Below are 16,064 nucleotides of genomic sequence, written 5' to 3' on the forward strand. Positions count from 1 at the left end.
TTTAAAAGAAACATGTTTAAGAAGTGGACATGATTAGTTTGATAATCAATCTCAATAAATGTAAGCAACAATCTACAAGTTCACGAATAGAATGTCCACAAAAATATTGGCAACATGAAGTTAAACATGTTTATCACTTAGAATGTGCCAAGTATATGCTTGTCATATACCTTCACTGATTCATAGAGAATTGTGTTACTTTTCTCCAAGGGATATCAGTTGATCTCGTACTACCATTTTCAATATTGATAGGTTTATGAAAAGTACATCATGTTTAAGTTTTGCAATTTGAATTGTAAACTTTAAATTGCTTCTTTTGGTGAAATTGTATAAGTATGCTTAGAAAGTAAAGAAAGGAAGAATGTTATATTTGTCTAATGACATTTGCTTATTTTATTAAACTTATTGCTAAACATAGTTAAGATGTCAACTTGATGAGCTTGTGACGATTGCAAGCATCCCAAGTATCAATTGACGGATCAAACATAAAAATAAGAATCTTTTCTTCTCTTAATTTTTTCTTGATAAAAACTTGAAAACAATATTTCAAATAAAAAAAAAGTAGTTGTAGCGGGCACTGTAAGGGTATTTTAATAATTTTATATCTGCCATTCAAAAAATCAGGGACATTACCGTACGTACTGTAACTCCTTGCAGACGCATGTCGCCGTCTGTCGCGAGTGATGACAAACCCCAAGGACTCATTACTTATCACATTTCGGTTTTCTTTGTTTGCTAAATTTTTTATCCAATCAAGATTGCTAAGCAACTGCTTGTTGATTAAACTGCAATTCTATTTCTTTTTTTTTTTGGTTCGAAATCTCGAAAATCTATCTGCGAGTTAACTTGCATAACGCTCTCTCCCTCTTTCTCCCTTCCCTATATATAATCCTGGAATTTCCGGATCCTCTGAAGGAGAGTGTCCTTAGTTGTGTGTTTGTCCTGCATTTTTTTGGGGTTTCAGTGGAGAGAGTGGAAAGTGGGATCTGCCATTTCCTAGAAAGAGAAAGAGATCTTGGTATCGTCGGATTTAGTTCGTGCTGCTTGGTTTGATTGCGGTAAAGGGTAGCTCCGGTCGATGGGATCCGGGAATGGAAGGTTTGAAATGGGGACGCGCGCTGTTTAGGTCTGGGGGGTTTTTGAGTCTTGATGAGGAAAGGTTGGCCGCCAAATGTGAATATCTGTTTGGCTCCGGGAGTTTTTGATCTTGCTTGCACGGAGCGAACTTGGTTTGTGGAAGTTGGGATCTTCCTTGCATTTGGGAGTTCCTTCACATCTTGGAGTTTGAGAAATAGGTTCTAGGTTCTGGGTATGCTGGAGGGAGAAGAGCTGGTTTTATTCGGGGAAAAGAGTGAACAGAAGTTAATCTCAGCAATCGTTCCTGACAAAGTTGGATTTGCGACCACAATCGACTTGCATTGGATGTCTTAGCTCTTGGATCCTGGGATTCTCAAGAAAGTCCTGGAAATCATCTCCGTGATCTGACTCTTCAGTTTGGAAGTTCAGATATTTGTCATTTTTAGGGAAAAATTTTGAGGTTTGAGTTTTTTAAATTTACTTCATAGACCTCGTGTTCGAGAAGAAGACAGGAACTTTAAGCAATTATCTGGTAGAGAGTTTTTTTTTCCTCTTTATTTTTGGTATAGATCGTGGATCTACTGGGACTTTTGAGTTCTCAGAGTTTCCTAGTCGAAGATAACTTGTACTTCTTGGTACTGTGTCAGTCTTCATTCGTCGGTTGAGCAGAGAAAGTACAGAACCTGCATTGCTTATAAGCCTTTTCAGGATTGACGAATATCCGGAAGCAATGAAGAAGCTACTATCACTGAAGAGGAATTCATTCAATTCTAGGACCGTTGGAGGATATACGGAGGACAAGAGGGTGATCTCGTGGTCTAAATATCTGGTCTCTTCCGGCGGAGCGATCAAGGAAGAAGGGGAGGAGAACTGGAGCGCAGATATGTCCCAGTTGCTGGTAGGAAGCAGGTTTGCTTCGGGACGTCACAGTAGAATATACCATGGGATCTACAGGGAGAAGGAGGTCGCAGTCAAAATCGTAAGTCTCCCTGAGGAAGACGATGCATTGGCGGCGCTCGTTGAGAAACAGTTCAATTCAGAAGTTTCCCTCCTTTTTGGCCTCAAGCATCCTAACATCATCTCGGTAAGTATTTCCCACACCACGAAATATATAAATTCAGAGATTGGATTTCTGTAACTCGTAATTTACTGTGTGTCTTTTTCAAGACCCATGCTACTGAAAGTTTTTTAAGAGTCTATTCCATGTAATTTATTATAGTATACCTGGGTTGGCTGCACCAGAAGCACGCATGCACGGCTCATACTTGATGTGGATATATGGTTATCAGAGATTTATGTTACATGTCATAGTTTCTGATATCACATAGATCTGTGGGTGTTCCATTTGTTGTTTACCATCATTTACCATCCTGAAATGCAATTTACTGAATTCTAAATATTCTGGTTTACGTGGTGTAGTTTGTTGCAGCTTGCAAGAAACCCCCTATATTCTGCATTATCACTGAGTATATGTCAGGGGGGTCATTGAGGAAGTACCTGCATCAACAGGAGCCTCATTCTCTCCCCATGAAGCTGGTTCTCAGGTTGGCCCTTGATATAGCTCGTGGAATGCATTATCTTCATTCTAGAGGCATACTTCATAGGGATCTCAAATCGGAAAACCTACTTCTTGGGGACAATATGTGTGTGAAAGTGGCAGATTTCGGCATCTCATGCTTAGAATCTCAGTGTGATGATGTCAAGGGTTTCATGGGGACTTATCGTTGGATGGCACCAGAAATGATCAAGGAAAGACAACATACCAAAAAGGTTGATGTTTACAGTTTTGGGATCGTCTTCTGGGAGATTCTAACAGCGTTGATACCATTTCAAGATATGACGGCTGAACAAGCTGCATATGCAGTATCCCAGAAGGTATAATTATGTTGATATCAGTTTCTTCTAGCTCTATCTCTTGGCAATCATGTGAATTTTCATAAGTGCCAATTATTTCCTGTACTTTTCAGTAATTTATTCTGGTTATTCAAAGAAAGAAAAGAAAAACAATTTTGACTGATTGAGTGTGGTGTTGATCCGTTTCCAGTTTGAATCATACCTTGTGTCATGCAAAAATGATCAACAATTGCCTTGATTATAACTGCATTTTCTGATTCACATATATTTTAATTTTTAACAACATAATATTTTGTATGTTCACATGTATCTAAGGTGTGTCTCAATGAGTGTTTGGCATTTAATTTCAGGGTGTGGCGTCTAGCCGCTGGGTTCGTTTTTTTCTCAAATGACAATGAAATCTAACTCTGACTCCTTGAGTTGCATTAAAATTTATCGCCAAGCAAACTATATTGATATGGATCTGATTGGCAAGCTCTGGCATTGAGTCCTTTTTTTGTCACTTTCTTCAGTCATGTGATGTTGCGAACTGCTTATCTGCTGTCCTTCTATAATCTTTTTCTCATTTGATGGTCATGTTGATAGGTATCTTGTCAGTAATTTGTAATATATAATCATGTGAATTTCATTTAGACCAGCTAATTAAATGTTTAAGATGGAGAAATTTCTTATGTTTTCTGAAATAATGTGATTGGAAGGTCCTTGTGGATTATGTTGAAGAAGATGCATCATGTAAATATGTTTCTTATGTGTGGAGGATGCAGGTCCTTCTTCTTCATACTAAATTGGTGATTTCAGTAACATTGCCTGCTGCATCCACTAAAGCATTCTGTTAGATGAACCTGCATATTATAGCCTTGTGAGGCTCTTCAAATTTCCTTTTGTGTTGTATAATGTGAACACATTTTTTTTCCTACTTACAGTGACATGTTTTTTTTTCTTATTTTCTGTGGGAGTTTGTGATTTATGAAATTTACAAATGAACCTCATACGACAAGATATAACATATGATAGTCTCAATTTTTAATGCACGTATCCAAAAGACACATACTAGAAATATGAATGGAGGCAACTACTTGGCTGCATACTTAATCCTTTTTTTGTTGGTCTATCCATGCATGCCTGCATAGGCACATGCAGCTGCCCATGTGCAATTTTCTTTTCTTACGCAATTGCCATTACAGCTGTACAATATGAAAACGCATGAATTTATTGATGGGCTCCACTTTTTAAGTTATGATAAAGAAATCAATTCCTGTTGTTTGCCTGTTTGGTGTTTGATCAGCTCTATATCTTTAAGTTTGTCCTTGCTAACGTTGTATAACCAGTACTTTGTCTGTGTATATATGTGTGTCTTTTGTTGAAATAGTTTTAGGCGCTCAGAAAAATTTGCGTCAAGTATTTCATGATCTAAAGAACATGCATTATATTAACTCATTTTTGTGAAAAAAATTTGAATTTTTTGTTGCGCAATTTTAGTACAATTTGAATGGTTGATGTTTCACCTCCTAAACAAATATGTATTGGTTGATTGAACTAATGTAATGTGTACTTTCTACTAGTATTCAAAGGCTCAAAGCTGTGTTCATTTTTTGTGAAATTGTAAGAAGTCAAATATATATATATATATATATATATATATATATATATATATAAAGTGATTAAAAGAATGTGACACTGGAAAGCTGATCACCCAAGCCGCAAAGGATAAGTGATCAGGTAGGTACTTCTGCCAGTTCGAGTAGCAAATGAAGGACTTTCTCACTTCGTAGAATAACCAAAATTAAGATTTTATAATTATTTCGTGCATTTTTATTGGTATCGATTTGAAATAGCTTTTAGAATTCCAACGTAAACAGAAAAATAGAAACATGCACCAAATATCATGAGATTCTCTCATTAGTTTCTATGTTTCAGTAGTCTCGCCTGGCTCCGAAACACTTATTGCAGGCTCACAAACACCAGAAAGGTAGTTTAGCATTCTTCTTGGAGCATATAATTAAGCATCTATAACCTAAAGGTGTTCAAAAGTGTTCTATCATGTTAGTCTAATGTCATCAAGCAATGAAAAAAATGTAGAAGGCCTAGATGTTATAATAATTTTTTCCCATGAAAAACAAAAGGTTTTTATGCTCACTTGGGTAGATAACTTAAACCAAGTGCTAGACTTGCAGCTAGGGGGGGTGTAGATGGCATAGGCAGTAGCTTTGAATAGATAGTTCAGAAACTTCTCTAGGCATAATGAAGTCAGTGATTTTTCTTTTTCTCTCTTTTTTTTTTTGGTCACTCTGATCTGTATGACAGGGTACATCCATTGGCATTATTTGTCTGTTCGTGCAAAGAAAATGATATGCTTATGCAGGCTTTGCCCTGTATTGTCAATGCACCACATTCCTTAACAAGCACAGAAATGAGAAAAGTCAAGTAAAAAAAAAAAAAAGAAGAAGCTGTATGTGTATATGCTTATAGAAAGTATGACTTCTGTATTTTTTTCATTTCTAAATTTCTAATATCTTCAGCTTCCAGCTTAATTCTTAAGTTAACAATTTTAAAATGATTGCAGAATGCTCGGCCACCTATACCTGCCACTTGCCCTGCAGCAATTTCTAGCCTCATCAACCATTGCTGGGCAAGCAACCCAGATAAGCGTCCACAATTTGATGAAATTGTTCCAATTCTTGAAGATTACGTTGAAAGTCTTGAGCAAGATCCATCATTTTTCTTATCCTATAAGCCCGCTGATTATAACAAAATTTTTAGCTGCTTTCCCAGGCGCATGGTGACACGAAGAGCCACATCTTTACAAGCCTAACACCTTTTAAGTGCCATACACCAGTCTCGGTTCCACTATTCATTGGTAATGTCTTGTTTTATTGGTAGAAAGTATTGCAGAAGACGCGAATGTGTTGCACGCTCCTGCATTTACAAGGAGTCAAGCAATGGAAGTGTCTTGCACTCTGAAGAAAGAGTGCAAGATTTGACACTTCAGTAGTCAAATAATGTGATTCTGCTTCTGTATGAGTTGCATACTGAGCTTGATATGTAAGTGCTTGTATTCTATCTTGGAGATTAAAAATGTATCAGTGGATGCGCGTAGAACCATTTCTGTTTCTGCTGGCTGCCTTCTGTTCCATTTCTGTGTGCACACAAGAGTCAAGTAATATGGATGAAGCTTCGCTTTTCTTATTCTCTTAACTTCTACTCTCCACTAAAAATTATTCTCGCATTTTACTCTTATTCTACAGCCCTATGTGCGTTCTTATGGATGTTCATATGTGTCGATGTGTGATGATATTTCTGAATATTGATACCACATAACTATTGGCTTCCACTTGGACCTTCTTTACCATAATGATGTCGACATCTGTATGCATTTAAGAGCTCGAAGGATCCAGCAAATGAAAAATTGGAGAGATGGTGCATTGTTATGTGATGAGCATTTTTGGCGTTTTAGGAACTTCTGGAGTGCTACAGTGTCAGCAGTGGGATCTCCATAACATTACTGATTAAAGCTTGATAGGGGGAAGCCTTTCATTTAGTAATACTGCTTTTAACTTATTTTGAAAATGATATCAACTCTGTACCAGTTCCTTATGAGCTTGAGCATTTTCTAGAAGCATTAACGTCATTAAATACGTGACACATGGCATTGAAATGAAAAATTTGCAAAATAAAGAGGTATTTTACTAACATATATTATTAGAGGACACTACTTGTAACTTGAATCCATCTTCGTATCCCAAGATTTCCATCTTCCTCATTAATCAACTAAACACAGTGCATGGTTGAGAGCAGCAAATAAGCAGAATGTTCAACCATTCACGTTTTTTCCAGAATACCTAAAGACTCACCATGCAAAACTCGGATTAATAATACTTGTTCCAGAGGCTAGTGAGAAGAGCCACTCCATATGCCGATTTTCCTCTTAATTAGATAGACAGATATCTAGTTCCTACCAGTGCCTATTTATGACTATCTCTTTTGTCAACTCCCGAATGTATAGGGAGTTGATGCCTATCAAGAAACTAATAGGGCATCCCAGCCTGTTCCCATCTCTAATGCCCCTTTGACTCCAAACTCCACCTGAAGCACATCTCCCAGGTTCCCTTTTTGGCCGCAAGTGGTTCTGCCGCAGTTATTAGCCGGCGTAAAATGGAGACAGGAAGCGAGGAGTGAAGTGGTAGCAGTAAACTAATACTTGAATAATGTAGCATTAACAAAATTGATAGGATTTAAGAAACATGTGAAGGGATAAGCTAGGCAATGTCCTTGTAACCATAGGCTGTAGTCATTCTAGAGCCTCATTGAACCTTGTTTTCAGGAGTTCCATCTGCAGGATAAAGGGCCATGATCTGTACCTGTAGTAAGATTGTCAAGGGGATGCAAGTTTTTACCAAAAAAACATCGAAAGTCCCAACTTCTCTCTCTCTCTTTCTCTCTCTCTCTCTCTCTCTCTCCATCCACCTGGTTAGAAGAGTTGAGGTTCAGAAGTTCGAGTTAAAGAGGGTAAAGAGTTCAATAGTTGAGGTGCATCTATTGGCATAATCTGGTAGTAGTCTGCTGCATCTCATCTTGTCTTCAATGAAAATGAAAACGAGAACTTTTCCTCCATAAACTTCCTGAGTTGCCAGAGTGCAATACGTCAACCAAACAGTCTACTCTTTTGGATCTTTCAAATGAGTTTATTTTTCTTTTCACGTGTTTCTGTGATCAATTTCTCCTCACAAACACTGGTCAATATATACAAATAGGTTCTCATACCCACGTAATATGGGTTAGGTGCTGGAATCCGACCAACTGTCGTTTGGTTGAGATGGTAGGTAGGTTAGGATGCCTGGTTGGACAGGTGCAGGAGCTGAAGGTGCCTGATGTAGTTGGAACTTTTAAAAAATCAACAGCAGTGCTTTTCTGGCTCATAACATAAGATTCATGCATTAAAAAAGAAAAAGATACATGGATTCCAAGAATATTTGTAAGTTCCAAGCCTGATGATGCATCCATGCAATTAGCTGGTGAAAATGCAAGCATAATATATAGTTTTTCTTTCTTTCGGTTGGTCAAGTTCAACTAATCAAATGGCCGTGTCACTAAGATGATGACAGCTTTAAAATGCATATTGCTATTTTAAAAAGGCTGCTTCTGTTTCCTCAACTCAAATTTATATCTAGAGATTCCGCACGTAAGAAACCTACCGAATAGATTCTTCCAAAGGATATGAGACCAAAAGTATCGATTAGAGCATCTGGGTGTTCTTGTTTTTGAGTAGGAGAAATGAAAGGGATACAGTGGAGTTTGGTAGCAAGAGTAGTTTGAACAGTAAATGTCACCCACTAGATATTCTTTGCGGATTTATTCAAGAACCAAGAGTGTTCACGATGAGGATGCTAAAGGCTTACAGAGAGGGGACCCATCGTCATCTATTTCGCTTTTCCTCAAGTTCAGACTCATTGAAATCTCATTCTTGTGCCTTATTTGAAGGAAATCCAAATGCCCAAATAGATTCACCAATGCTCGATCTTTATGAACTGCATTACATCATATCTCTTCAACCAAAAGAGTATGATTTTCCGTTTTATACCCGTTTTTTATGTAACTGAAGCAGGAAATTATAGACACGTACCGATCATATTCTTGTATTTGAAACACGATTGTTTATAATGTGAACCGTCATAAAGTCCAATTTAACTGAAAAGAGATTGTGTTTTTAATTACCATTAAAAGAGAATAATCTAAGCTTCAACCATCTTGAAGCCTTTCAAAAACAATACCATAAGAAAGTTCAAACTACAAAAAGTGTTGGAATTTGAGTTCAGATCTTCAACTTGGCACTATGATGCCATCGCCCCACTCTTGCCCCTTGTTCACCATTAAAAGACTTAAAAAAGTTGAAGTCAATAGGTGATGCGGAAGCAGTAGGCATTGGGGTTTAGAGAACTGGCATGAAGCAAGAGGCGAATCGGAAGAAAAGAAGTGAATTAGAGCGAGAGAGAGGGGAACAGGGGTTTCCTGTCCAGTGTAGACCAGCGAATATGTAATATTAAACGGGTATTTCTTTTGAAGGTCGCCCACTTGGCATACGATTCTCATTCTAGGTATCTAAAATAATGGCGTCTGATTGAGTTGGAAGGACGTACAATTTGGAGGTCTGGCATTCTCCTTTCCTCCATGGCTGCCATAGAGAGAGAAAAGAGAGATTCCTCTCATCCACGAGTTTGTCGTCACAGCAAAACTGCTGGCTGCTCCGGCGACAGCCCCTCCTTTTCCACTCAGGCAAACAACAAAAAGAAGCTCCAATCAATCACTGGTTCCACTCCCACAGCTGCCTCGTGAAACTGCGCCTGATTCCTTTTTTTCTTTCCTTCCTTGTACTATTTAGTTATTCTGTTGGCACGTAAAGTTTTTTTAACTTTAGCAATCGTAGTCCGAGAATAGTGCCTCAGATATTAAAATACATATATAAAAATTGAGGTGGCTGTATAAACCTATGCTATGGCTATTAAATAGGTCTGCGAAGAGGGCCCTGGTTACCGTTTCACAGATGTTCTCGGAAGAGTTCAGGTAAAAGTTTTTCTTTCAATTTTTCAAAAACTCCCTCTCTGACGGCTCACCTCAGCACCCATAGGTTAGGCTGCTTTAGACGGCTTTGTTTGAGAAAACTTATCACGCAAACACTAAACTGCATAAACATATGTTTCTCAATTTGGGAATTATAGGACTGCCAATGTGGTGATTTGGAGTTTTCCTGTTGGCCAGACTAGGAATACAGACCAAGTTCGTTCCAAACACTTCATAACATCTCTTCTACCAGTGCAGGTTCACTTGACGCCTTTGATGTAGGAGATCCATAGTTACCACCCTCGTTTTGAGTATAAAAATCTCTCACCATACTTCTTGTTTGAGCAGCGGAACCGATATGAGAAACGCAGTTCCGTTGGTTTAACCTGCCACTGCACAACTCTAAAATGAAAAGCTTTAAAGCTAGCATTTGGATAATCACAGGGGACATATAAGGAGGTCAGCTAAGTCATGGATTATTTTGCTTTGTAGCTATTTTTAAGAGGAATCCAGACTCTTAGGGGATAGTTTGGGATCCACTAAACCAAGAAGTTGAACCCGGTGTGGGAGTATACCAAGTTGTGGTAGTGAGTATCAAAGTCTGACATAAAGTCACACATGCATGGGCACATGTACCTTAAGAGTGAGCAGAGTGAAAAAGTTTAGTACCATACCAAGGGTTATAAAGAAACTTCAAGAACATATGAGGAGGTCAGTTAAGTCATATATTATTTTAGTTTTTAGCTCTTTTGAGGGAATTGAACCGAAACTGCTAGGCAGTGGATTATTGGGATCCATCAAACCAAAAGCACGAAACCTAGTGTAGGAATGGTCCATGGAGCTCAAGACCGATGTGGAACTAGGCCGGGTTGTGACTTTTTTTTTTTTTCAAAAAAAGGCTTTTTAAAAACCAAATTTTGTTAAAACTTGGTTTTGAATTATTTTTAGGAATTTAGTTTGCATGTTTGGGTGACGCACACCCAAAACAATGTTTTTTTGGTGAAAAAAAAAACTTGCACAAAGATAGGTGGTCAAGTTATTGTTTTTTCAAAACTGAGTTTTTCACAAACTCAATTTTAACCGTCACCCCAAATTGACGCAAATCAGCATTTCGCCTCCAAAACATTGTTTTAAAGTGTCACCCCAATGCACAGTAAACTTTACTGTTAGAACACTTGGAGTATTTCATTGAGGGGAGCAAACGTGATAAATATTGGCATGAATTCTGAAAATTTTCACTGAAGCAATTACATTTTTCAAAATTTTTACTGGTACCAAGAAAAAAATATGGAAATTTTAGTGTTTTTCTAAAGCCTAGGGGGTCCAAGGCCCCTCCCAACCCTCAGTCCCTTACTACTTACTAGGCATAGGAGTCAATTTAGTAAATCTAGAACTGATTTTTAAAAATTAAACTTGGGAATAAGCACAAAAGAGCCTTCCCTACTTTACTTTGTCTTGATGCAGATTATCCTTTTCTTTTCTTGCAGCCGGACCCAAAGGCAGAGACAGGTGTATATATGAGCAATTGCCCACACAAACCCACAAAAAGTGTTAAGTGTTCGTTCTCATTGAAATTTTATGGTAGTTTTTCTGTTTTATGATATTAAAATTATATAACTAATATCCCTAATTCAAAATTTTCTAGCTCCACTACTGGTCGAACTGTAGCAGTAGAGGTGGTAGCAAAGAAACTAGTTAAGTAGCAACACCCCAAGCATGGGGCATTCGGTTCCATTCCCTCAAATGTTTGGGCAACTTGCCTAACTAGTGATCTTTTTAAATTTACGCTTTCAAGTTTAGTTTAAACATATCAAGACTTCAATCCCCAATGCACCCAATTCTGTTTAGGCTAAAAAAGAAAGGAAAGAAAAAGAAGAAAACTCGTGAACTGCACAATACCCAAGAAGCACCAAGCTCACAAGAGCCAAAGGAACAGTCCAGGGTAATCATCAAAGGAATGTGAATAGAGAAACTGACAAATCCATAGATGGAATAATGCAGACTACGCTGTTGCTGGTTATATATATATATGATATTGATCAGAAGATAACTAGTTGTACTAAAATATGGAACATGCAAGAAAGGAATCAACAAAAGCCTGGCCATGCATTGGATAACCAATTATACCTACTTGTCTACTTTCGGACGCTCACATCTCACTAACCAGTACTGTTATCAGGTGCAGTAACTCCACAAAGAGGTCTAAGAACTCAGTATGGGAAAGCATACTCTAGATGTATTGCATAAACCGCTAACAGTTTACTTAACCGCTCTACTCATCATCAGCATCATCTCTCTCTCTCTCTCTCTGCCAGTCCTCTAACCTTGGCCCCTTGACCATACCATCATCAGGCAATGCTACAAGACCAGGTGAGAAGCAGTCACACTCTCACATGGATGGATCCATATGAAACCAAAAAAGATGACAAGAGTGGGAATTTGATGGAAAAGGGGAGGTTGGTGAAGAGGGGCACATTCAGATCCTGCTGAGTTGTGGAGGTTGGAAAGGAGTCAATTCATTTGTGCAAGATTTGGTGGTGTTGGTGGTGCAATCAATTTGAGGAAGGCCATCTCATTGCTTTGTCTTGCTTTTAAGACAGTTCATTCTCTCTCTCTCTCTCTCTCTCTCTCTCTCTCTCTCTCTCTCTCTAAGTTTTATGTAACTTAGATGCTCTACATATGAACCCCTCTTCATAATTTGACCACCAGTTCTGTGAATGTGACTGCTTTCACTGAGATTTATTAATTTATACCCCTACCGACATCTCATGGTTAACTATGGGTCATCCTAGTACACCTATAGAAAAGTTTTATAATTTTTGCTTCAACTTGCCAACTTCAGGGGCGGAGCTCGCAGGGGCCCTATATAAAAATGATATAAAATTTCACTTCTCTTATATAAAAATTTTGAAAAATGATATTTCGTTTCATGTCAAAATTTAGAAACTTTAATTCAGCCTCTCTCACGAAAAATTTCTGGCGAAACCAACTTATATTTGAACTCAAAGATAGACAAAGACAGAGGCAGGGTTCATCTTGATTGAATGATCCTACGACCATTAAATAAATTTTTTAACAAGGGCCAACTTTAACTTTTTCAAAGTTTTAACGATGAAAGGAAGAAGGTAACGCATGTTGGATCCAAAACTATAAAGTACATAAAAATCAGATTAAGACCCAGATCCATAAAAGATGGACGACAACAGCAGTCTTTATCTGGTGGCTACACGGCCAAAACATTAGTTGGATAGATCAAGAGTTCCAAACCCATAATTCATTTCTGTTTACATAATTCAGTAAAGATATACCAAAAACAACTTCTAGACTAGACGAGGGACGGAAGCCCATCACCGACAAAGAGCCGAAACTTTCACCCAACCTCTTGTTTACGTAAGGTACATTGATGGACCATCCCCTACTATTCAACTTGTACATTGGTGGCCTTTTTTTGGTAACACGCAAAGTTGATATCCTTATACTCGAAATTTGAAATGCAGACTGGTCCCAACTTATAAGGCATGAGTTGGTGCGTGTTCCAACTACATTGGGCCCTTTTGTGTCCATATCAAATTATTTGTAGGCTAGTAAGGTTTTTAATTGAAGCTGGTTAAGATGTGACTTAATTGAATAATTTATCGGACCCACTTATTGGATTGAGCTAGACAGTTGATCTATCAATCTAGATCACTACTATTGTTAGGTAAACCTTCGGCTTCACTGGGCTTAGGGAGCAACAAAAAAATCTGGGTTTACAAAGTTGGGACAAGTCTTGGCCTAGTGAACATTTGGGACCCAACCCTGCAACCAGAATCAGAGTTATCATGGTACTCAATCAGATTTGATTTCAGACATAGATACGGATTGGATCTTCCACAAACACCACAAAAAGTTCAACATTTATAAGTGATAGGGTCAGGTTTCAGTCACACAGCAGATTTGGTTTAGAATTTGGTTCTGAAGTGTGCCCATCAGATCTGGGCCAATTAGAAATTGGATCTGAATTTCTTTACCAGATATAGTTAATTACTTTGGAACCTAGTAACTGGATCCATGATTCATTTACACTCTTACTTCTAGTTGAACGAGGATCGTTGTGATGAGTAAAACTAAAAATTTAATCCTTTATTTATAAGAGTCCAAATTTTCTGAATGCCTTCAATGGCTTATAGTGCAGCAATATATATATATATATATATATTATTTATTTTAATTTTTATGTACGCGGTAACTTGTCACATCCCAAAAGTTTGAATCGGCATATTGGTCCACTTTGCAGAGAATCGGATTCGGAAATGGATCGAGACTCCAGTCAAAACCCCAAATGGGCCTTTGATTTTGGTAGTTACAGCCAGGTTGGCTTGTGGGCCCCAGTGTGTCCGTGGGCCCCACCTTCCGATCTACCGCATGCGACGCCGACGTTACGGGCGAGAAAGGAGGGAGAGATCTTTGGTTCGGTTACAGCTAGCGGTTTGTATTTTTCAATGACGAAAATAACCTTCCCGCCATAAGAGAAGTCAACCGCAAGGCCTTCGTCCAGTAAAGAAACAGCAAAGATATCATCCATCCTCCTTCCTGGCCTCCACATTTAATCTGCAAGTTAAGTGAACCAAGTAGGCTCGTCCGGCTCTGCTGGGTTCGGTCGTGAGTTAGCTGGTTCATGCGTTATGTGTTGGGCTCCTCAAGGTACTGGCCTTCGAAACTCGTATATGTCTAACTAATTTGTTACCATTTATCACTTGCAGTACAAAAAAGTAGTATCCATAGAAATCAAACTAAGAACCCTTATAAACATGCCTAAGAAGGTTATTTGGTAGGTTTGGCTGTCTACCTGCCGGCTTTATTCTTTATTTGGGTTTGGTATTTAATATCTAAGTTTGAATGCAGAGATCCTGATTGAAGCCAAATGAATGAGAATTTAGATCCAAACGTAACCCATTGAGGTTTTAGTGCTTATGATGGTAAGTGCCCTTAAAATAATCTAGTGTTTGTACAACAAATCATGGTACAAGTGGGCATGAGACATAATAAATCTTGGAATTGAAGTTGGGTATTACTTAGTTTACTGTCTGACTTTATTTTTCACAATGTGAAAACAATTAATGCTGCCTTCATTTATGTAATCTTTTGTTAGTCATTTATTCATCATCAGTACGTGTGATTTTGCTTAGGGAGGATGAATTTCAGTATCAAATTGAACACCAAGGGTTTCATATGGTAAGAATTTGTTAATTTCGGAGCTCTCTGTCCAAACCGAAAACTTAAGATCTAACATTGGTTAAATTTAATATTTGCACTTCTATAAAAACTTCTTCTCTAGATTCAGTCTTAAGGCTTAATCGTGTTTGTGAACATGGCTGTGCTCCCGGGCAATTAAAGAAAAGAGTGCAAGATTTGGCGAAAGATGAGAATATATTATGTAATTTTCTAGTAGTTTTCCTTTGTAATTAGGTTAGTAGCTTTTGATAAGTGGCAAAATTTTTAAGGTCAGCCGGAGAAAGAACAATTCTCCTAAATGGGCATCACATCTCAAGATTTCATACTCTTGATTTCTAACAAGGACATAAATTTTTTGTTTGTTTGAAAGATATATGGATTATATCATAAATTGTGGAACCTTTGCATCTTAAAATAATAATGAATTTCAATTCAGACCTTAGTTCATGGATTTAGGGCATATGGAAAATCTTGAACGCATAATTCTGAAATCAACAATTCGCTAGAACCATACGAAAGTGGACCCTATATAAAGTTAGACTCTCGAATATAAGATCTATGACAATCAATATCTGAAAATCATGTCCAATCATTTAAACCTTTAAATCTTGGCCAATTCTTCTCAACCAAATCGGGTTTGATTCAAAAAAGAAAAGGGTAGCTCAGTTTGTTAGTACCAAGTCCTTTTGATGTACAGGGTGACAGCTTCTGCTCCTGTTCTAATTTAAGAACAATATGAACAAATTTTTATTAAGATAACTACTTAATACTTTCATGCTGTAAGATTGACTTCCCATGGAAACAATACAGAAACTGATATGGGCAAGAGGAGATTTGTTCGAGATATCTCTCTACATGCATTTGGATCCCATTTGTGGTCCAATCTGCAGAGAGCAACCTGCAGCTCAAACTGGCCAGCGCCATGGGACATGGATGCTGAATTCAATTTATATATGAGAAAACGTACGTCATGATGAAGATGATGGAGACCAATGAATGTGACCAAAATGTACAATATCGAGATATCAGAATATCCAACTTTTTTCTTTTTCCTTTTCTCTCATTTATTTTTATCCTCAAAGAGCACAGGGCACGAGAAATTGTGCAAAAGGGTGACGATTTCTTGTCAGTCCGTTAAAAACTTTATGATATTATAGTAAAATATACTGTCCTAGCGAAAAGGAAGTTCTTGTTTTTTCCTGATCTTGCAATTCATCTCTCTCTCTCATTCTCTCTCTAACATTTCCAGCTCATAAAAACAAGCACCAAATACACAAGCGTAATTCCAGAAAGGATGAAATGAACCGAAAAAAGAGTACAAAATTATTATTAGAGAGAGAAAGTAAAAGGAGTCCCAGAGAGAA

At 37.8% G+C, this 16,064-nt stretch overlaps 1 protein-coding gene across 1 annotated transcript; it reads left to right on the forward strand.

The window, feature by feature from the left end:
• Positions 1-779: 779 nt before the first annotated feature.
• LOC116261021 (serine/threonine/tyrosine-protein kinase HT1-like) lies at positions 780-6,126 on the forward strand. Its single transcript, XM_031639592.2, has 3 exons — positions 780-2,161; positions 2,497-2,952; positions 5,495-6,126. Exons 1-3 carry the CDS (start codon positions 1,808-1,810, stop codon positions 5,741-5,743), a joined length of 1,059 nt encoding a protein of 352 aa, XP_031495452.1. The 5' UTR covers positions 780-1,807; the 3' UTR covers positions 5,744-6,126.
• The last annotated feature ends 9,938 nt before the right edge of the window (positions 6,127-16,064 follow it).

Source organism: Nymphaea colorata, chromosome 9 (genome assembly GCF_008831285.2).
Source record: "Nymphaea colorata isolate Beijing-Zhang1983 chromosome 9, ASM883128v2, whole genome shotgun sequence".
In the NCBI taxonomy this organism is placed as follows: Eukaryota; Viridiplantae; Streptophyta; class Magnoliopsida; order Nymphaeales; family Nymphaeaceae; genus Nymphaea; species Nymphaea colorata.